The 24,169-nt window shown below is 37.2% G+C and overlaps 2 protein-coding genes across 4 annotated transcripts in view; one reads left to right on the top strand and one right to left on the bottom strand.

The window, feature by feature from the left end:
- Positions 1–9,123: 9,123 nt before the first annotated feature.
- dusp14 (dual specificity phosphatase 14) lies at positions 9,124–16,289 on the top strand. Its single transcript, XM_079388069.1, has 2 exons — positions 9,124–9,383; positions 14,637–16,289. The coding sequence occupies exon 2, from the start codon at positions 14,755–14,757 to the stop codon at positions 15,406–15,408; it is 654 nt and encodes a 217-aa protein (XP_079244195.1). The 5' UTR covers positions 9,124–9,383; positions 14,637–14,754; the 3' UTR covers positions 15,409–16,289.
- Positions 16,290–17,235: 946 nt separating this feature from the next.
- LOC306851659 (synergin gamma-like) overlaps positions 17,236–24,169 on the bottom strand; it is a 49,215-nt gene continuing 42,281 nt past the window's right edge. For 2 of the 3 annotated variants that reach the window (XM_079388066.1, XM_079388068.1), the window contains 2 exons: positions 22,023–22,055; positions 17,397–18,319 (listed from right to left, as the gene is read on the bottom strand). In XM_079388066.1, coding sequence (XP_079244192.1) covers positions 18,188–18,319; positions 22,023–22,055 — 165 coding nt within the window. In that variant the 3' untranslated portion in view covers positions 17,397–18,187. Of the gene's footprint in view, positions 18,320–22,022; positions 22,056–24,169 lie in introns of all 3 variants that reach the window. The other variant, XM_079388067.1, reaches the window with a different exon arrangement.

Here is a 24,169-nt window from a genome sequence, read left to right as displayed (position 1 = left end):
TAGAACTTGGATATACCTTTCAGCATTGATGGTGCCTTTCCAGATGTGTAAGCTGCCCATGCCACACGCACTCATGCAACCCCCTACCATCAGAGATGCAGGCTTCTGAACTGAGCGCTGATAACAACTTGGGTTGTCCTTGTCCTCTTTAGTCCGGATGACATGGCGTCCCAATTTTCCAAAAAGAACTTAAAATTTTGATTCATCTGATCACAGAACAGTTTTCCACTTTGCCACAGTCCATTTTAAATAAGCCTTGGCCCAGAGAAAATGCCTGTGCTTCTGGATCATGTTTAGATATGGCTTCTTTTTTGACCTATAGAGATTTAGCCGGCAACGGCGAATGGCACAGTGGATTGTGTTCACCGACAATGTTTTCTGGAAGTATTCCTGAGCCCATGTTGTGATTTCCATTACAGTAGCATTCCTGTATGTGATGCAGTGCCGTCTAAGGGCCCGAAGATCACGGGCATCCAGTATGGTTTTCCAGCCTTGACCCTTACGCACAGAGATTGTTCCAGATTCTCTGAATCTTTTGATGATATTATGCACTGTAGATGATGATAACTTCGATTTGTAAATTATTGCATTCCTTTTTTTATTCGTAATTTGTACAGTGTCCCAACGTTTTTGGAATCGGGTTTGTACATAACTCTTAAGGCTTGTGGTTATGCATGTTCCTGGCAATAAATTTGTCGTCTTTTCCACAGCCCTCAGTGCTTGTTTTATAATTTTCTCTCACCACTTCCTAATCGTCTCATTTTTATGGAAATTACATCAGTGCTCTGAGGGAAATGCTTCTAGCGCCATTTACCTCCCTTTTTCTCTTCTTCTCTATTGATTTGAGGCTGTAAGTAAAGTGCTGTGTTTCTGTACTAAGAACTGAATCTCTGATCACATGCTGGTTCCCTCCAGCTTCTGGAGGAAAGTGAATGAGGGTCATCTGATGATTCCTTCAAAACAAGGTAAAAAATCACATTCCAGACCTTCTCTGTGTTTCTCTGTGAAATGAGCTTCCAACCTCTGTTCTCATTAACAATTCAACTTACTTGTTCAGTCAAGGCTGCATTCTACTGTACCTCCCCTTGCTAACTTCCCTCCATCTTGTTGACTCGAATGTACCGCTTTCGATGCGCAAGTGCCCAACACTGGCGAAACCCTTGAAATGGCTTGAATTGGAATATCTGAAGCCCTTGCTATGGAGCTGATTTTTCCTTATGAATTTGTTTGATGAACCATTCTATATGCCAATAGGTATGCTTGGAGAAAATATATACTGGTGGAGAAAATATATAAAAAATAGTAACAAACAGTAACCGGTAGCAACGTGGTTAAATCTCAAAAAAAAAAAAAAAGTCACACTACAGTTGTGTAGGAGGGGGTAAATGAAACGTTGCTTCATTTACATATAAGTGTACATATGAGAAATCACAACATCTTTTCATGGTTCATGAGTAAATGTCACTCCAAAGAAAAAAAAACTTTATAATCTGCATAATCATTCTTCAAAACACCTTAGAGCTGCAAGAAAGTCAGAAGTGTGAGATATAAACTCTGAATTGCAAGAAAGAAAGTCAGAATTCTGAATTTATTCTGATTTCATTTCACCTTCCAAGGAAGTGTCTGTGCCACTGGAAACCTTCACCTTATTGCTAGGCAGTGATTAACATGGACATAAACTTGCCTTCCATTGACAACACTCGTGGTTTCCTTGGCAACCAGGTCTGTGGCATTCTAGAGCTGTAGTCTGAAAGAGGATCGGCTGAGCAGAGGAGGGGCAGCGAGAGAGTGGACACACATGCTCATCTGCTTGGCTGAGGAGTCATGACTGAGCTCAGCACTGAAGCTCTACATCTCTCCTCAACATGTCTCACCTGACAAGTCCTCCTTTAACACAAGAATAAGCAGCTTAATCCTCATTCAGACTGAGTTTGTTTTGATGTTTTTGGGTTTGTTCAATGTGTACTTAACGAAACGGAAACAACATTGTTCTTGTAACTCTGAGCTCTTAACATCACACTTCAGCCTGCGTTTGTTGAACTAGTGCATGTTAACCTGCTCTACGCACACAGCCCTGTATAAATCCGCTTGCTAATTCGTTACGTGGAGGCGGAGATGTCTGACATGCTGGAGCTAAGGACTGTCTAACAGTCTGTACTCGTGTCAGCGTGCAGATCCCGAGTCTGTTCACTGCTGCCATCACAGCTGGAGAGACACAGGTGCCTTTGGGATCAGACACCGAACTGCATTAGCAGCTCTCTGTGAGGGAGGAATTGCGTCAGTAGCCAAAAATAGGTTTCATGTCTATTCATTGTTAATCCAATTCTGCTAGAATGAATATTTGTGCTAACAGAAGGAATGTTGCATTTATTGGATTGTAAAATAGACTCTGGACATTGTAATCCTATACATTGTAAGGCCTACATTTGAATTTGCACTTGAAATGACATTCACAGGCCATTTTACTTCGGTAATGTGGCGTCAAGAAGAAAATGTAGAGCGGGACTTAATTTTGTTCATTATGGAATTGATTGGATTGTGAAAAATCTCCATTACGTACCAGACTATGCTGTCGCTTGTCGTCGGCACCCATCTCTTGAAACTTAAGCTGCACTGGTGACATCAATTGAAAAGGAAAGTAATTTCAGAAGTGTTTTGAAGAATTATTATGCAGATTATAAAGGTTTTTTTTCTTTGGAATGACATTTACTCATGAACCTAGACAATATGATGAAGAATGTATTAGAAAGTAATTAGGGGCCATTTTGACTTTAAAGCCCCCCATTGTCCACAGTAATTTTTGAAGACCTAATGTCTTTTCTGGATGTATGTGATTTACTGTTTATAAATTAATGATAAGGATTTTTTACATTTAAATAGTTTTTTTTTTTTTTTAATCTTCATAAAAATGCCTATAAAGTTATAATTTATTGTTTTGTCATTTTGAAGCCCCATTGGTAGTTTGTTCAAGCCCCCTAGTGGGCCCCGGGCCTCTGATTGAAACCATGGCTTTAAAGGAATGTCCTAGGTTTAATACAAGTTCAGTTGTGTGAATCTTTTTCAGAAAAGAAGCCACCTTTATTTTTTATAAATGAAAGTGAGGCTGTGAGGAATCAAAGTCAGTTTATGGGTTGTACATGTTCTGTTGATTGTTCAACCAATTAAATATTGAACATATGTGTCAGAAATATTGAACATGGGTTTTGAATTTAAAAACAACAGGGCCTAACAAACTATACATGAATGTCTAAGCTTTGTGTACATTCAGAAAAACCTAATTCCAGGAAACATTCTACAGCATTATCTCTAACTACATCTAACAGCATCTGTGGCATTTCTTTGGTTAGTTACCACAGACAGCTTATTATATTGTAATCATCATGTAATCATTGCTTTAATATGTTTATTGTTTCTGCATGAATGAATATGTGCTCAATTTGTAGAATCTTCTTAGAACTGTACATTTCTGCAATATGGACATTATATTGACACCGTCATTTTTTTTATAAAACTGCTTGAAACAATATGTATCGTGAAAAGCACTATACAGATAAACATGAATTGACCTGAATTAGTCACTTTTAAATCAACTAAAACTCATAATATAGTCGGCACCGGTGGCCTCGCGGGCAGCATGTCGACATGTAGTGCCGTTGCGCTTCGGGCGTCGCGAGTTTGAGTCCGACTCGCGGACCTTTCCCGATCCCATCCCCCCTCTCTCTCCCACTTCACTTCCTGTCAACTTTGATCTGTCCTATCAAAATGAAAGGCAAAAATGCCAAAAATAAAAAACATACACAATGTACTTAAATGGAAGTTTCAAAAGTAACACCACATTAATAAAGCTTTAAGAAAAATACAAATTGTACATTCATTACTGTAACTGCATTTGTTTTTTTGCTTACAAATTGAGGGCCAAGCCAAGATCGAGTGTCCTAATGGACAGCATGCCACAGATACCGTTGATAGAGCATAACTTTTTCTGAACCCAAACGTTCAATTAATCCAGAGATCTGGTTACTGCTGTAGGCAATGGATCTGTGAGCTCCTGAGCAAGATGTGTTAGCAGATGCCTGAGGCAAGGCCAAACCTCCCAACTTCAGCCTGTCCATCTGAAAAGAGATTGTGGAAGTTGGCAGGGTGTCTGTCTCTGGAGAGCTGGGATACTCTGGATCTCTTCCAGCATGCCTGGCACACCATCTATTTCTGGTCCAGCCCTCACATAGGGGCAGTGGAACGCTTACTGCCATGTTCGAAATTCTTTTCCACTGATTTAATTAGATATTGGCCTAAATACAAAAGTGATGAGTTGTCATCGTCTTGGTGAAAGGACGGCATGTATGAACTCTGAGGGTGTGTCATGGTTTGTTTTCAGTAGGTCAGATCTGTGGTTTTATTCTCCTGGTCGAGTACGGCATGAGTAGCTCCATTTAGATCAAACTATGGGTTGCTTCCCCTGACAGTATCACAGTACATTTTCTGCCTCCATTCAAGCTAGTGGAAACATATTACGGCTCGCCGTCTCACTGGTACGACTGTGACTCATCTGACATTTAGTCTCATTTTAGTCTCCTCTCTGCAGCTCGGCTCACTCTCTCTCTGTCATTTTCTCCATCTATCGCTGTTCCTTTTTTTAAACAATGATCATCCTTGTGCCAGCAAGTATCACATTCCTCTTCAGCAATCATGTTTCCTTTAAACCGATTCTTATTAAGGTATTTGGCTTCACATCAGTTGCATTGTTCAGTAATATAATTATTGTAGCAACAGCTGACTATAGCAACACTGATTTCTGGATATCATACTTCACAGAAATATGTTGAATAAAGCTGTTTTGCACAGAAATGTCTAACTTTATAAAATATCTAAAAGGATATTAAAAAAGAAAGAAATGCAGGGTGGGACTTTATTTATTGGGTTGTCATGTACCTGTCATGTAGTTGTTTCTACATGACAGGTAGCTGAAGGGAAAAAGCTGTTGACAAACTTAGAAAGTAAGTTGTTTTAGTGGGGAAGAAAATTGATATTATTATGAAAAATAAAAAATATTCTTAAGTCCAGATACGTGTATAGTTCAGAAATTAAAATAATTTTCAGGTTTCAGCTCTTACAATTTATGTTAATTCATGTTTTTTAAATAAAACAAACAAACAAACATTATTTTTCATAATTTAAAACTCCAAACTTCCTATTAAAACAGGAACCCATTTTGAAAGGATGAGTAGCCTTTATTTATTTATTTGCTTACTTATTGACAAAACCATATTCTTCTATTAGCTCAAAATAAGGCATCAGTTATCATATTTCCAAAATGGACATTTTGAAATCGAAGCAAAACTATTCAAAAATTGGTAAAATTTTAAATATTTTTGAAAGAGGTATGCTTACCAAGGTTGCAATTATTTTATTAAAAATATGGGGAAAAAACAGGAATATTGTGAAATATTACTACAATTTAACTGTTTCCTTACTGTTTCTGTTTGTATTGTATTTTAAAATGTACTTTATTCCCGATGACAACGCTGAATTTTCATCTTCATTACTCCAGTCTTCAGTGCCACATGATCCTTCAGAAATCATATAATATGCTGATATGGTTGCTTTTCAAAATTCTTCTTCTTATAAATTTCAAAAACAGTTGTGCTGCTTAATATTTCTATGATCCGTGATTGTTTACAGTATCAAAAACAGCATTTGAATTAGAATGTCTTTACTGTCACTTTAGGTAAATTTAATGCATCCTTTCTAAATGAAGTATTATTTTATTACTTGTATTATTTCATTTTCTTAACCATAATGTCTGAATATTAGTGTATATCTCCTAAATGTCTAACTTAAGTAGACTAGCATATACACCCCCCATATATACAACATATAACATATATATATTACCCCCCCCCCCCCCAGCAGTCTCTTTCTCTGTATTGTTCAGGGCAATAGAAAAGCTGAAAAGCAGTGACCCTCCCCTGGGCTTGGGCTCTCTCTCCCCAGCAGAGAGTATCAGGTGTGCCTCTGACTCTTCTAGTCTTTGTCCTCTCTCTTTTCATACGGTTCCTGCCTCTGACGCCACTACAGTCATGCTGAAAATCAAAACAGTACAGCTCTGTGTTTGCCTCTGAGGTGAGATATCTCAAATAAAGGGTTTGAGTTCTGTGCCGGGAAAGCAAAGCATCTGAGACTGAAGCTTAGCATTAAATTGCCTGCTGTTGATTCTGGTGTTTTGACCTCGATAAGCATGATGTTTGCATTTGAGATGTGGCATTCCAGAAACTGCTCATGCCAATATGTTCTGGCTTAAGTGTTAATGATACAGTTGCAAAGTGTCGCACTTCCAGACATGAAACAACAGATGAAATGATCTTGCAGGTTGGAATTAGCTTCAGTCTCACTCTTTGAGCCCTCATGTTTCATTTCATAATCTATTTATGCATGAGTCAAGGATAAATCCATCCATTCATCTGATGGGTGGGCAGAGAAATACGAATAATTCATTAAAAAATGAATCTTCTGCTAACCAAGACTTGTAATAGCACTTGCACGTTGTTGCTCTTTTGTTGGTTTTGATTGCTTCTTATGTCCTCATTTGTAAGTCGCTTTGGATAAATGCGTCTGCTAAATGACTAAATAAACAAAAAAAACAAAAATGTGTATATATATATATCTATATATATAGTAGTGCTGTCAAATTATTAATCACAATTAATTGCATCCAAAATAAAAGTTTTTGTTTACATAATATGTGTGTACTGTGTATATTTATTATTTAGGCCTATATATAAACACACACATACAGTATATATTTTGAAAATATTTACGTATTTACATATTTATATTCATATAATTTATATTATATATAAATATATTTTATATATAAACAACATATTTTTTCTGAATACATGCATGTGTGTTTATTTATACATAATAAATATACACAGTACACACACATATATTATGAAAACAAAAACTTTTATTTTGGATGCGATTAATAGTTTGACAGCACTAATACAAACCCGATTCCAAAAAAAGTTGGGACACTGTACAAATTACGAATAAAAAAGGAATGCAATAATTTACAAATCTCATAAACTTATATTTTATTCACAATAGAATATAGATAACATATCAAATGTTGAAAGTGAGACATTTTGAAATGTCATGCCAAATATTGGCTCATTTTGGATTTCATGAGAGCTACACATTCCAAAAAAGTTGGGACAGGTAGCAATAAGAGGCCGGAAAAGTTAAATGTACATATAAGGAACAGCTGGAGGACCAATTTGCAACTTATTAGGTCAATTGGCAACATGATTGGGTATAAAAAGAGCCTCTCAGAGTGGCAGTGTCTCTCAGAAGTCAAGATGGCAAGAGGATCACCAATTCCCCCAATGCTGCGGTGAAAAATAGTGGAGCAATATCAGAAAGGAGTTTCTCAGAGAAAAATTGCAAAGAGTTTGAAGTTATCATCATCTACAGTGCATAATATCATTCAAAGATTCAGAGAATCTGGAACAATCTCTGTGCGTAAGGGTCAAGGCCGGAAAACCATGCTGGATGCCCGTGATCTTCGGGCCCTTAGACGGCACTGCATCACATACAGGAATGCTACTGTAATGGAAATCACAACATGGGCTCAGGAATACTTCCAGAAAACATTGTCGGTGAACACAATCCACCGTGCCATTCGCCGTTGCCGGCTAAAACTCTATAGGTCAAAAAAGAAGCCATATCTAAACATGATCCAGAAGCGCAGGCGTTTTCTCTGGGCCAAGGCTTATTTAAAATGGACTGTGGCAAAGTGGAAAACTGTTCTGTGGTCAGACGAATCAAAATTTGAAGTTCTTTTTGGAAAATTGGGACGCCATGTCATCCGGACTAAAGAGGACAAAGACAACCCAAGTTGTTATCAGCGCTCAGTTCAGAAGCCTGCATCTCTGATGGTAGGGGGTTGCATGAGTGTGTGTGGCATGGGCAGCTTACACATCTGGAAAGGCACCATCAATGCTGAAAGGTATATCCAAGTTCTAGAACAACATATGCTCCCATCCAGACGTTGTCTCTTTCAGGGAAGACCTTGCATTTCCAACATGACAATGCCAGACCACATACTGCATCAATTACAACATCATGGCTGCGTAGAAGGAGGGTCCGGGTACTGAAATGGCCAGCCTGCAGTCCAGATCTTTAACCAATAGAAAACATTTGGCGCATCATAAAGAGGAAGATGCGACAAAGAAGACCTAAGACAGTTGAGCAACTAGAAGCCTGTATTAGACAAGAATGGGACAACATTCCTATTCCTAAACTTGAGCAACTTGTCTCCTCAGTCCCCAGACGTTTGCAGACTGTTATAAAAAGAAGAGGGGATGCCACACAGTGATAAACATGGCCTTGTCCAAACTTTTTTGAGATGTGTTGATGCCATGAAATTTAAAATAAACTTATTTTTCCCTTAAAATGATACATTTTCTCAGTTTAAACATTTGATATGTCATCTATGTTGTTTTCTGTATAAAATATTGAAATTTGAAACTTCCACATCATTGCATTCTGTTTTTATTCACAATTTGTACAGCGTCCCAACTTTTTTGGAATCGGGTTTGTATATATATATATATATATTACGAAACAATTACAAAAATATCTTAAAGATCATTAGGCAGAAAGCCATACCATGAAAATTCAATAAAATGTCATGTTTTATCAGCTATACTTTCCACAGACCCAGTGATCAAGAAAACCTTTGAGCTAAATTACTCATTTTATGTTCCAAAGAAGAAAGAAAGTCATAAACAATATGAAGGTGAGTAAATAATGACAGAATTTAAAATTCTGAGTTAAGTGGTCCTTTAAAGGGCTCTCTTCTTTATTTTGTTGTTTATCTAACAAAATTGTCTAAATAATTCAGTTGTGGATTAATCCAGCAGTAATTACTAAATCGGTTTAATATAGGGATTATATTCTAAATTCCAGTCAGATGGCCTGTTTATTTGCATCACCCTCATAAATATGATGTGCCTCAGCTCTTTAAGTTCATACAGTGGCGTCATGTTCATTTGCACATGATGTTTGTTGCTGAGCATGTCTTGTCATATATTTGTATCTGAGCGTGGATCGTGATGTGTCAGTATGAGGAGTGTTGGACGGGGGAGGCGCTTCTGTGCTCTTTAAGCGTATGTTTTCCCAATAGAAGATATCCTGTTGTCATACTCACCGTAGATACGCGCGCGCGCTCACCTCCATCCCGGGGAAGCGCGTGGAGTTGTCAGATTTTACGGAATATTCCCGAAATATCAGCTTGCTTGCGCTGTGATAGAGAGCATTTCTGCCATCAGCTGAATGTGTAACCCGTGTATTATTTCAGAGGACAATGTTTTGTGTGTGAGGTAAGTTAAGTCTGTTCCTTGGGTCAGAGAAACATGAGTAATCGTATTAAACAGGGTACTAAATACGCAGTTTTTGTGATATTTTATGTCTTTACGTTTCGGAAACGTTTAGTGTGTTTGTCCGACATAATTGCTCATGTTGTGCGTATTCGGGTTGATACAATAACGTGCGCAAAGTGAACACAAACAGTTGCGTGGAGCGGAGTAGTTGTGTTTTGCGCGATGTTTTTGTCACGTTCGCAAGGATACCTCAATGATTTTCAGTCACTAGTTTGAACTACGTAGGGTACTTCTTTTGTTGAAAATTAGGAAGCCAACAGGTTCACCGTCGGTATCAGTTCTAGGCTAGATGTTCTGTTTTATTTCGCATTCAAATGTCTTTTTGAATTTATGTCATGGATGCCATTGAAGGAACAGGTTGATGTGCGTGACCGAGTCAGACATGAGGCTCTCAATGCAACAAAATACGATCTACACTCAGTCACTGGCATCAGTCTGTTCCTTTCACCCCAGTGTTGGCTTAACCATTATTATCATGGCTTGGGTTGAGCCAGCTTTCTTTAATGAATGTTTTCCATCAACCCTGTTCTTCACTCTAACAAGTGCACTCCATAAACTTGTATTAAATAAACAGGCTATCTTTGACATCTCAGTAGCCTACAGGTTTCTCATAACCATTCACACCTGTAGGATAAACCAAATATGCAAGTTTATGTGTCCAATTAAATATTTTACAACCCTGTAAACTGGCAATCTCTGATTTGTGAACAAATTTTTATTTTTTTTTTAATGAATCAGTTCATTCACAAATCAGTCCAAGTGTTTTTTGAATTTATTTAAACCAAACTGTTCAAATATTTCAATAAATTGTAAAATTAACATTCATTTCAGTAATTTAGATTTTTTATGCCGTCAACCACCCTGTTGTAACTGAAAAGCGCATATTTGTCAGCCATAAAATAATAATTAGGATGCACAGAGATGTAAAAATGAAAAGAAGGAACCGGACTAATAGACCTATTAGATTGATAATCTAGATTTTATCTGTAGTAAATTAAAATGTAATCTTTAAAATGTTCGCATTTGAAATGCCACTAATGCTTTATGTTGCAGCAGCCACTTGTTGAATGAGCATGGATTGTTTCATTAGGCTATTGACAAGATTAAGCTGGTAGAGTAAACAAGGCTCCGGTTCAGTTTCCTGTTTTCCACATTTGGTGTGGATTCTGTGGAAGAAGGGCTGCCATTTTGGGGCTCGAGTTCCTCAGCATGTGTCTCTCGTTCCCATTAATGCTTGCGGAGGTGGAATCAGACTCTGGGAGAATTTTTACACACGGCATCCGAGACCTGCGGCACTGGATCTGTGATGTGCACTGGTGTTGACAGATCCACAGACACACATTGAGTGATGAGTGCCTGTATGTGTGTGTATGAGGTTGACACAGGAGCCCATTACTGTCATGCCAAGAATAAGTGTTCGCGCCACTCCACAGGTGGAGAAAATGAAGTATTGTCTATTGTGTTCGTAGCAAAATTGTTTGGCTCCCAATGGAGAAGACATTCATTTAAGATTGATTTGTTGCTTCTAATTTACTTGCAATATACAGGGTGATGGTTTTTTAGTGCATTTTCAAAGACACATACTTACTCAAAATGTGTTTTGATAGTAAAATACTAGAAGCACACATTTGACTTTTAAAAGAATAGTTGCAATTCTGTCACCATTTACATGTCACTCCAAACCTGGATGACTTTCTTTTTACCGTGCAACAGAAAATAAGATATCTTCTAGCTTTTTTCCTGCACATCTGTCTCATACACAAATATGATGCAGCAAATTTGAAAATTCAGATATGAAAATCAGTTTTGAGAACCACTGCAAAGAATTGAGTCATATGGACCACTTACTGTATGCAGCTTGTTTTTTCTTTTTTGAAGCTAAAAGCTTTACATTTTTATTGTATAGTTTTTCCAAATTAATTTTGTTATACATCAGGAAATCAGATCATATGGATTTGAGATGACGTGAGACTGTGTAGATGACAACATTTTCTTATTCCTAAAGATAAATGATACATTTTTAGAAGCAATGCACAGCAAAAAAAAAAAAAAGAGATAAGGCCTCTGATGTTCCTTCTTTTCCTCTCTCTTTCTTCTCTTCCCACTTCTCCACTCACTCACTTGTATAAATAGCTGTGATAGTCAGCAGTGAGGCCTTGTACTCTATCAGCACTTTGGGTTGCTGAGGTTCATCTTTGCTCTTATATATCAAGCCTTTATTCCTCAACACCTACAGTAGTCACCGGGTCACGGCACCAGAAATGAATCTTTTAACCCATTTTTCACAAGAATCTTCCCATCCACTGTGGTTCTTAAAGGGTTAGTTCACCTAAAAATGCAAATACTGCCATCATTTATTCACCCTGATGTCTTTCCAAACTTTTATGACTTTCTTCTGTAAAACACAGAAGATTATATTTTAAAGAATGTTGGAACTAAATAGTTCTAGTTAACACTGACTTCAATTGTCAGTGAAAAAAAAAAAAAAAAAAAAACACCTCAAAATATCTTCTATTATGTTCCACAGAAGAAAGAAAGTCATAAAAGTTTGTAACAACAACAAGTTACATTGTTATAGTATAAATAACAATGACTTCTGAACTGACATGACCATGGCACTATATTTGATTTGAAAGCTAGAGTTTTTGGGTCAACTATTCCTAATGCCAGGTGGATTGCAGACCAATGTACCCAAGAACACTTAGTCAAAATGAAACTGACTGCCCTTTTGTGTTAACAAGCCCACAAGCTGCGAAGAAGTTTGTGAGGAACCACACATGGCATCCAAACTCCGTAATTTCAGTGTGAAAAATGAGTGACAGCCAGAGAGAGAGATTGTGTGCCCTGTTTGAAAGGATGTTAGAGAGTGTAGATGTTATTGCGATCAGAGTCTCATGAGAATGGCAGGGGGGCTGTTTTTCATTGATGTAGAGGAAGGCTCATGGAGACAGCCAGTACGAACTGGGGCAGATGGGTTTTATGAATGCAAACACAGTCCCAGACTACTGGGCACAAGGACACCGCCATAAATTGATGGTCCTTTTGCCACTGTGCGCCAAATATTTACACATTACAAGGATATGATAGGGCTGTCAATTTAATGTAGTTATTTAAAAAATATTAAAATGATGAAATAATAACAGCTACCAAAAATACTACTACTAATAAAGAGAATATAGAAATATAAGAGATGGAGTAACATACAGAAGATCTGGCCACTTTGCTTTAAAGCATCAAGCCAGCTGTAGCTGTGCAGAGAAGCGAGGAACTACCATCACAGGTGCTGTTTGCACGAACATCAGATATAATTCTTATTTAACATGATTGGTTTGATATTTGTGGCATGCTAATAAGGGTCAGAGCCCCATGCATTATATTGAGAGTAAGGAATGATATAGAGCCCTCAGGCATGATGGGGAACAACAAACGGCACACAAGCAGTTAGTAGACCGTCTGTCCTTTAATAAAACAAGCTGATGTATGAAAGGTAGGCGGCAAAAACAGATGTTCTACATTCAGTTGTTCTTTCATGCCTGCCAGCGACTCGATCCCCAGTAATTGGAGGAAGCAGATTTCAGCACACTTGGAATCCACAGGGGCGTCTGAGGGCCAAAATTGATGGCTGAATGAGCGTGTTACCTGAGAACATTATTGGGTCCAGAACACAACCTTCGGCTGGGTGCTTTAGTCACACCTTCAGAAGACAAAGAGTTTTATTTCAGCAATTACAATGACACAATTGTTAGTTAAACCCCCTAGACATTGTATACATTACTAGTGTGTGTGATATGAATATGGACATTGAAGAGTTTAAGCAAGGCTTTTAACTAGGTATGTAAATATGCATGCATTGTGATGCATCAATCTGACAAAGTGCATCAATTGTACGATTCTTCAGTTACAGGCACTTTTGAAATCTCAAAAAATGAAACTTTTTCAAACTGATGTTCATCTGTGTTAAAACATTTATTGCATATCCCTGAATAAAGATCTGATCACGGCCTTGGCTCAACCTTCAGGAGGATTTTGGTATAATGTGATGGGAATGACATTTTTCGCTCTGTGAAGAAAAAGTTGGATAACCTTGGACTTGCTGCCAGGTTAGCTAGCAGTTTTTGAATTCATAACAAGGAATAATAAAATAAAAAGAAATGGACTGTATTTTAAAAAGCAGAATTACGTTTTATGCATTTATTATAAAGGGGAAGTTATGGCCTAGCTGTATTCAAAGCCATTGTAAAATACTCTATAAACACACACCTGTCAACCCATTACATCAGTATTACTGTGCCAAGTATGCTTTCCTTTGATTTCCATCTGTGTGATGCTTGGTAAACATGTTATAAATATTATTCATCAGTAAATTAATACATTTCAGTGTTTATTTTATGAAACCTTTTTTTTCTTTAAAGAGTAAAATTCAGTGTCAGAGCAAATTTTACAACCCTATTTTTAAACTGAACTTTCAAAAAGATGCTTTTTTCTTCCAGAATAGAGGCACAGGGCTGCCCTCTTGTTCTGTGCTATACATCAAGCTTTCTGTCTGACCAAGTGAATTCACTTATAACAGGTTTCAAGCCTTGTTCTTGGTTTGATTAATAAGGGTCCTCCAGGCTCCAGTAAACACGTGCTCCGCATGGCCCCAACACTCATGCACAGCTCGAGGGACGGGAGTCTGACAGAGGGGCACATCTGCTGGGTACATACAGTAATTAAGTCCATTAAACCAGCATTCAGCCATGCTAATGTTTTTTACCATCAACAAGGAAGCTTCAGTCATCGACTCTTATAAAGCACGGCTTTGGAGCTTGTCGGACATAGCAACAGTAACGAAGGGGGGCAGGTCTTTGCGAAGGGTCAATTAAGTATCAATGAAGCTCCTGGACTAAGCAGAAGGTTTTAGATACATAACTCTACATATGTTGTAAACCAGGGGTCTCCAACCCTGCTCCTGGATATCTAGTGTACCATCCTGCAGACTTCCGTTCCGACGCTGCTCAAACACACTTGCCTGTAATTATCAAGTACCCCAAACACCTTGATTAGCTGGTTCAGGTGTGTTTGATTGGGGTTGGAGCTGAAATCTGCAGGATAGAAGCTCTCCAGCAGCAGGGTTGGAGACCCCTGCTGTAAACCTCCTAATAGAGGTTTCTACATGTTATTTCAAGCAAACTGACTCTTGGTTTGTTTTAGGTGCAACCAATGATCTGTATGATATCACCGTCCGCTTTGAGATGACCAAGGAGAACTAAAAGACACCCTGGCGCCACCTCAAGGTTTCTATTTCTCCGTCTCCTGCCTCCGCTCCTCTATGGGTTCCCGAAGTCAGGGGTTCTTCCACCACCAAGATCACCATCACCCCCATCATCATCACCACCACCGCAGTTCAGTGGTGCCCACGGCCGTCCCCCGACTGCTGCCTGAGACCAGCAGCCTGTTGGGGGGCATCGCTCAGATCACTCCTTCCCTGTTCCTCGCCAGGGGGAATGTTGCGTCCAACCGCAGCCTCCTCCTGTCCAAAGGGATTACCTGTGTGGTGAACGCCACCATCGAGCTGCCCAACTTCAACTGGCCACACATGGAGTATGTCAAAGTGCCACTGGCTGACATGCCTCATTCTCCAATCTCGCTTTATTTTGACAGCGTGGCTGATAAGATCCACAGCGTGGGCCACAAACGGGGAGCCGTGCTGGTGCACTGCGCGGCTGGGGTGAGCCGCTCTGCCTCGCTCTGTTTGGCCTACCTCATGAAGTACCACAGAGTTTCCCTGGCCGAGGCTCACGCTTGGGTCAAATCCCGCCGACCCGTCATTCGTCCTAATGGAGGGTTCTGGCGACAGCTGATTGAGTATGAGAGGAAACTGTTTGGCAGGAACTCTGTGAAAATGATCCAGACACCATACGGAGTCATTCCCGACGTGTACGAGAGAGACCGCAGGAACTTGGCACCTTACTGGGGCTTGTGAAGAGGGGTTTGGACTTTGGTTCAAGCGTAGAGGACAGGTCCACCAAGCAATTTTTGACTCCACTGTCTTCCGGCCTCTTTCTGTACATCCACAAGTCCGTCCTGCCAGAGAATAAAGCCAGATGGGAGTGCTTATGTCCATTTTCAAGATGGGAAAATCACTTTGAGTGCATATCTTATGAGGTCAGAAGTGATAATCCATCCTTGAATGCTGAAATAAATCTTGGCGATGATACTGTTGGTTTTAGGAGCACTTTGGGAACCAAGTGTGGTGCTGAGAATCAGGAATTCAGTCCTTGGTTAAGACTTATCAATCGTAATATTGTGAGGATGTTGTTTCAGTCTTCTTTGTTGAGAGGCAGCAGTCTGATTACTGGTAGCATTTGAAAATTATATATATATACTTAAAAAATATTATATTCCAAGGTGTATTTAAACTCGTGTGTACAAAAAAAAATACTAAAAAGATTTTTGGCAGGTTTTGTGAAGAGTGACAAAATGTTTAACAGAAAGACGCGCTACAATATTATCTAAGTTTAACAGATTTATAAACTATGTAAATTAAACAAAATTTTATTGAACATCATGAAGGACAGTGTTAGCATTTGTAATGTCAGTGCTCCTACAAAACAGGATGTTTCACAAGAAGCAGAACAATAAATATGGCAGTAGTTTTTTTCAATGAATTCTATTTTGTCTATTTGGTCCTTTTGCAATTCTACTCGGTTTTTAATTTTTAACTCAAGATGCAGTGAAGCAGTAATTATAACCAGAGGACATCTGTCAGAAGACTCCTAGCAAAGCTTTTACTAATTTGTGTTAAAAAATAACTGAATTCATGTAAAAGAGTGTGTTAGTGTGTTAAAATGAATAAAGGGTGAAATATTTTTAATGCATTCCTTGTGCTTATTTAAAGTTTTGATTTTTAGTATGTACACATTACAGTGAATCTACATAGTAGTAATATCTGTACATAAAAATACCTTAGTTGTCAAAGTAACTCCTACTGTATGAATTGACTGATGGGCAGGCTGTTGTATAATGGTTTGTGTTTTTAATGGATGCCACTATTAAAAATAAAGGTTCTTCATTGGCATGTATGACTCCATGAAGAACCTTTAGCATCAATGGAATCTTTCCATTCCACAAAAGGTTTAGATTATTAAAATGTTCTGAGAAAAATGTTTTTAAGTTAGGTTCTTTAGAGAATTCAAATGTTTGTTTTTTCTTCTTTTGAAAGCTTTTGTAGGATCATGTCAGAGAACACCATTTCACTTCCTGTGTATTAAATCTTCCAATGCATTGTAAAACGTCTGGATTAACATGGAGCAGGAAGTCTCTGTAAATCTAATCCCTGCTGTTCAGCGACGACAAGGTGGATAAAGGTTGTTAGTCACGTGTGTGTAAAGACATGGACACTCTAACAGCCTCTCAAAACAGCATCAAAATTGCAAGCCAGTGAAAATCGACTGAAATCCATATTTTTAACTACTTTTACCTTTAAAATTTCAACAGGCATTTGATGCAAATGAGCAACAGGGTGGAAAAGTTGATCTAACAGAAGTCACTCTGTCGTCTGTACATACAGACAGGGACTAACTCATGATGTCTTTCGACAATCATACAAATTGAGAGTCCAGTATCCTTGGAAACTGTTGCCAAGGTAATATTGCTGTGAATGGCAGCTATAGCGCTGAGTCAGTGTGAGGGAAGTGCTGTCTCTAGCTGGCACTGATGACGGACCGAACAGATGTAGGCTGACTCTACAGAATCGCAGAGTAATCACTCCAATGTGGGACACAAAAATTTCACATTTGCATCCAATACTAACATTCAAATATTTAATTAGCCCTTACCGACTTCAATTATAAACAGAAATACAGACACAAAAGGTCCATTTCAGTAGAAAACGCTCATAAATGAAGATGATGATATGAAACGATGAATAGAATCTTAAATCCTCAGTAAAACACTTACAAAGACCAACATGTACACAAAGTCGTTTAATCTCCGTTGTATTCTCGTTGATTCATAACAAGTGCATCAATGCAAAGAAATGAATTCATAATGAAAGTTTACGTTGTTCTTATGACAACTGCTTGGTTGGAAGAAGGTAAAAGGCTTTAGTTTCACTTCTTGCATCCCCAGACTTTTGAATTTCCTTCAAAGTTTCACACAACAAACTCCTTCAAAAGAGTTACATCTGAATCCAGAATCCTGAATATCACAGCGTATGAACATCTTCCAGGCTTTATAAAAGATTCTCAGAAAATCGCAAGCATTTCCAGACCCACTACATGTTGACTTGTGTTCCAGCACAACCGTACAGAAAAGAATGACAAAAACGATACCAATGTCTAAATGTTTCTCTCTTGTAAGTAATATCTGCTACATTTCTTGATGTGTTCAAATGTTTTACCTTTATTGTTTTATGGACTTTATATTACATGTCTGCTATTTGTAACATGCAGAACAGCTCTGCAGTATTTACTTCACATGTTAGAGAAATCGACAGCAAAGAATCAACCAACCACTTTTGTGCAAAAGAGAAGATCCAAAAAGGTAGAGACAAAGACACATTTACAATATTTAAATAATCTATAATTCAGTAGTACATAATTGATTTGATCTTCCAACAAACAATGGCAGATCTAGACAGTTGCATCCCAAATTCAAGTGATGAGAGCTGTACCGGTTCAAAGGCAAACAGCGATAAACAGCTAAAGTGACTGAAGAGTTCATGATGCTTCAGACAGCAGCTCAGGGTTCAGCGCTTGGTTCTAGAGCAGGTCGGGCAGGATGAGACCTGGCGGTTTGGGTTCCACGCAGTTAATCCAGAAGTTAGCACAGCTGGCGTGGTACTGGTGACCTCCGTACATCAGCTTGAAGTTGTCCGTCTCCGAATTAAAGGCCTGCAGAGGATTTGTGTGAGACAAGGTGAGAAAAAAATTCATTGAAAGGACAAAGTCAGATTTGACTGTAGGGAGGAGGGTTGGGGCTGAACTACTGGGACTGGGACTTTTTAAGGAAGTTTTAAAAGTATGTTCCAGGTTCAATACAAATTAAGCTTATTTTAACGCAATACATCAATACCATATCAATAATTGGATGATGTTAGAAAGATAACTTTGGGGGGGGGGATTTAGAAATCGTATGTATTTTATGAATTTAGTTGTATAAATTATGAATTGTGTTTAACTGTTAAATTGTATAAATGAGCAATTATATTTAACTGTTAATGCTCATTTCACCCTATTTTTACATTAAGTCTAGCTTTGCGCTCATATAATGCTAAGCTTTAAAGTGCCCCTATTATGGATTTTGAAAATTACCTAAGAGAATGAAAACATCCTGCAAAGTTTTAAATCTGAAAGTGCACCATTTATAAAGTTATTCCCCCGGTTTCACAGACAAGGTTTAAATTAGTCCCAGACTAAAATTTGAAAATAATTATCGGCTTGTCTGTATCGGCCAGAATTTTAATATTCCTAGCTAGATGTCATCTACATTACACTTGTTAATTTAAAAAAAAATTATCTGATAAATAAATAATATAATAAATCATAAAAATTTAATATTTCAACTCCAGAATTTGAGCAGAATTTCAGTTCATATCCACCGTTATCATTAACTAATTAATTAGATGAAATAAATATTCCCTACACAAAATATTTTTTAAAGTATTTAAACTTATTTCAGTTAGTTGCAAGGCAACAATTCTCATTTTCATTTAATTTAAGTTTTAGTAAAATAAATAAAACAATACAAACAACATTGACATTATAAATAATAATAATAACGGTAACAAACACACATAAAACTTCTATATTAATAGAACTATTAAACCTAATTTAAAATATTAAAGGAATAGTTCACCCAAAAATAAAATTAGTAATTTGCTCAAAATTTATCCTCAGGCCATCCAAGATATACACGAGTTTGTTTTAGAGCCGATTTGGAGAAATTCAGAATTAAGAGATTATTATGGATTGTGGTATTTTGGCAAGACGCAACAGTTTACAGTTAAAAGATGAATGTTTCTTGCAAACACGCAGTTTTTCACTTTACAAGATATTAATTGATGGACTGGAGTAGTGTGGATTACTGTAATGTTTTTATCAGCTGTTTGGACTCATTCTGACGGCACCCATTCACTGCACAAGATTCATTGGTGAGCAAGTGATGTAATGACAAATTTCTCCAAATCTGTTCTGATGAAAAACAAACTGGTTTACATCTTGGATGGCCTGAGAGTGAGAACATTTTCAGCATTTTTAGTCTATTTCTTTAAAAAAAAGGAGGTATTCATATAAGCCATTTAAACACAACCTGATTTTGTTTGTTGAAATGACCTTTTGGCCACTCGCAGCACGTCACAGATGCTGCTGATTACAGCTTAAAGTGCATTGAACCCAGAAAATGACTTCACTACAAATAAGCAGGGTCTCTGTTAGTCACCAACTTAACTCAACAAGTACTCAATCTGCGTCTCTAAACGACATGTTAGACAGGACATTTATCCACATATCTGACTGCAGTGTGGCATATCATCACACTCCATAAAAGAGACAAGAGCTCAACGCCACACTGACATAATTTGTAGGATCAATAGAGACAAAGAAGTGTGCAATCCTCCCACATACACCCTATATATAGAAAAGCGAAACAAGAACCCGGTGAACTTCACTCAATATATTGATGTGCAGCGTGTGAGTGTGCTTTCACTCTGAAAGGCACAGCTCTAGTCGGGCATTTGTGATAAGGCAGTGATGATATTGATGTTATGCAGAATGAAGCGCCTATGAAAAATCGGAGCTGATGCTGAAAGGAGAAATGACTCAAGTTGTGAATCATGCTCTCCCACACTAATACCATGCGTGCCGCACACACTCCATTTCTTTCACATTCTCTTGAAAAACGATATTGTCCTGTTTAAAAAAGCAACATGAAAATCACAAGGGGATCTTGATATTTGTATCTATTTGTGTGCAAATTGCTCTCTTACTATAATGAGGTCTGCATCTATCCCAGAGGAACAATTTTGCCTTCACTTCTTGTAATTGCAACTCATAATGTGTCTTTAAATTTAACAATTGCAACTTTAATAATTGCAACATTCTAAATCGCAATGTAAATTCTACGACATATAAAAAAATATTTTTTAATCTAAAATTACGAGATTAAAGTCAAAATTTCGAGAATAAAGTCGAAATGACGAGAATAGAGTATAAATGTTTCGAGAATAAAGTCGAAATTATGAGAATAAAGTCAACATATTTTGACAGTCAAAATTACGAAAATTAAATGGTAGCAATTAAAGTTATAATATTTTGAGTGTATAGCCTATATTGCGCATGCAAATGGCCCGGATTGGTTGCCAGGCCACCGGAATTTATCTGAATATATGTGGGATTATTAGCAGAAATCATATCTTGTGTCATTCTCGCAGGGACAGTTTGTAATATTTTGACTTTATTCTCAAAATATGTAAACTTTATTCTCGTATTGCGTTTTCTGAGTCTGTGACCTCACTAAAAATATGGGATTAAAAAAAATTTAAGGGACCTAGAAATAAAATAAAAAGTATTTACATGTTAAAAGTATATATATATATATATATATATATATATATAAATCAGTATAAATTAATCAGTATGAAATGAAAAATCTAATTAATCTGTTTATAATCGACTCAATCAGTCTGAAAAGCCTTCATGTAAACACTTTAAACTATACAACTGAGCTCAATAAAAATTGTATTGAATTGAACGATGACAGGTGAAGACCTGAAAATATCCAATCAACGGCAAAAAATAAAACATGTAAATGCTTAAATCTAATTATATTTAGAGACTAAATATTAGCTGAAAATTTGCTCAAATATTTTTCTGACAGTCATCAGAGCAAAAACAACACTATTACTCGCAGTAGCTCCGATGACATTATTGCGACAGCTTTTATTTATTCGTAACGCTCGTGCTGAAATCTGTTTAAAAATGCACACCTAAAATATAACTGGATTGCAGAATTTAGGGTTCATAAAAACAGAACATTCAGAATCTGAAATCGAACTGGATTGAGGAAAATTACTGCATGCAAACATACCTAATGTCTACTGTATTGTAAGGTAGCTGGATCTACCAAACCCTAGTCAAGAGGTTTTTTAAAGCATCCAAGAGTTCCCTGTCTGTCTCTCTCTTATACACTTGCACTCTCAATTACTTCCTACCTTTCCTTGTTGTTGTAGTACAAAGATGTGTGTCTGAGCAGAGATTTGAACAGTGCTGTGTGATGAAACTGGTGGTATATACGCGCACGAGTGTGTGTGTGTGTGTGTGTTTGTAGTGCACAGAGGGGCGGCAGCTGCAGCACAAGCTCTGTTTCTCTGCAGATGAACAGGTGGCTCAGAGTCTCAGAAAAGGTCATCCTAATTCAACTGACCTTGTTTAGCTGGCGGAAAGGTTAATTACTATCTGATTGCAAACACAGAGTGCATCCTACCTGCAAAGATGACAACACTTGTTACGAGCAGAGTCTGAAGCGTTTGAAGGCCAGTGAGGGACACTCTAGCTTTACCTACATTCACTACAGTGAAAAATACAGTGGAATATTTACCCTTAATTTGGAGCGACTGTCTTTTGTCAGTGCCTGCAAGTAGCACAAACAAGTCAGCATCAGCATTAGTATTAAGGTTTTTTCTCTTTTTGTTAATGAGCAAAATTACAGCACCAGAGAGCCCACACACTGGAAGAAAAGTGTCCATGTGAAGGCAGAAGCTTGTTGCAAATTAGCCACCGTAGGAGACAAGAAGGGGCAACTGTGGACATGAAAATAATGGCATGCAACTAGAGTTCATAACTATTATCAAACATAGCTTTGCAGCATAAATAAGAGTTGTGTTGAGCATGTAAGCAAGCACTAGAAATGCATATACTAGTGGTGAAAGTTTTTTTTTTTTTTTGTTTCTGAAAGATGTTCACCAAGGCTGCATTTATTTGAGCAAGAATACAGTAAAAACAGTAATATTTTCATTTAATATTACAATTTAAAAACCTGAATTTTATTAGCCGCCATTATTCCAATCTTTAGAGTCATATGATCCTTCAAAAATCATTCTGATATGCTGATTTAGTGCAATTATCAAGAATATTTTCTCTTATTATAAATGTCTTTACTGTCACTTTAGATCAATGTAATGCATCCTTGCTGAATAAAAGTATTACTTTCTTAAAAAAAAAAAAAGTATTAAAATTTCTGAACAGTGGTGTATATGCATATATAAAATATATGGCGCAAGGCAAATATAAATTTAAATATTAAATATGCTCATGCAGCTCTAAAATATTTAATAACTAAATACATCTATTCACTATACTATTGTCCATGATTTTGGCAGCCCTGTGTAAATACAAAACTAACAGGTTGCATGTTTTTTGTCCAAGACTTCTATTTAATTAGATGCAAGGTTACAAACTAACTTGGGTGGACATTTAAAACAACAGAAGACTGAAACGGTACTCTTTACAATATCTACAGTATTGTTTATAAGATGAAATCCCCTGACTTGACCTATTTAGATATTTTAACAGCCATTATGCATTTAGAAAATCAATAATGCATAATTACAAATGCATGGAATCCAAATACCTAAATACCCAAAGACCGATATAATACAAAATGTAGTACTGGGTTCTTACTACATTTGAGAATGGATGACTTTGCTTCAGTAGATCCAGCTCAAATACAAGCCAATCCTGATGGCTTCCTTTCAACTGCTACTTGTTATTGTATGTTCACATTAGCTGCATCCAGCTGTGCTACAGGTGCTTCGATTAAATAACCTGGCATCTGTTCTAACTTTAGCATGGACGCCCATCTCACGGAGTGTGGAGCTTTAATAGGATGCTGCATTAGCGTGACATTAATTCACATTAAATTTGGACACAGAGTATAATCTAAACACTGCTAAACAGTCATTATAACAGCTGTTTACTGCACAAACAAAAATGTTTTCTGAGAATCCAGAACTACTTAACTGACTGCCATTTTTAATGTCAAAATCCTTCAATACTTGCTCCTAGTTTACAGTGCAGACTGAGACAATTATAAGATTTGCATGTTGACTTCTGAAGTCATGTAAACACTGGCGCTTTCTAAATGGAGCTCTGTTTGGAGCGGTCTGATGCATCTGTCTCAATAAATAACAAATATTTATTCTTATAGTGTCAAAAATTACAAAATTTCAAAAAATGCTGTTCTTTTAAACTTTCTTTTCATCTAAGGATCCTTAATAAAACATGTATTATGGTTTTCTGCAGAAACATTTAACAGAATAACTATTTTCAACATTGATAATAAAAAATGTTTGTTGAGCAGCAATCAGGATATTAGAATGATTTCTGAAGGATCATGTGACACTGAAGACTGAAGTAATGATGCTGAAAATTCAGTTTTGGTCACAGGAATAAATTACATGTTAAAATGTATTCAAATAGAAAATAGCTATTTTAAATTGTGATAATATTTCACCATATTACTGTATTTTTACAGCCTTGGTGAGTATAAGAATCTTCTTTCATTTAATAAAAAAAAAAAAAAAACTCACCGACCCCATACTTTTGAATGGTAGTTGTATATAAAATTTTATTTCAGTTAAATAGAGAATCTGAGAGAATCAAAGTGTTAAGTTAATACACCGTTGCCCATTCCTGCGGACAAATCTTGTTAGCAGATGCAGCAGGATCCCATCCCTCGCCCGCTGG

The sequence above is a fragment of the Barbus barbus genome (genome assembly GCF_936440315.1).
Source record: "Barbus barbus genome assembly, chromosome: 31".
NCBI lineage: Eukaryota > Metazoa > Chordata > Actinopteri > Cypriniformes > Cyprinidae > Barbus > Barbus barbus.
Note: the sequence above shows the minus strand (reverse complement) of the source record. Positions and strands in the feature narration are given on the sequence as shown.

Coding starts and splice junctions, on each gene's coding strand:
- dusp14 (XM_079388069.1), top strand. CDS start 14,755: ATGGGTTCCCGAAGTCAGGGGTTCTTCCACCACCAAGATCACCATCAC.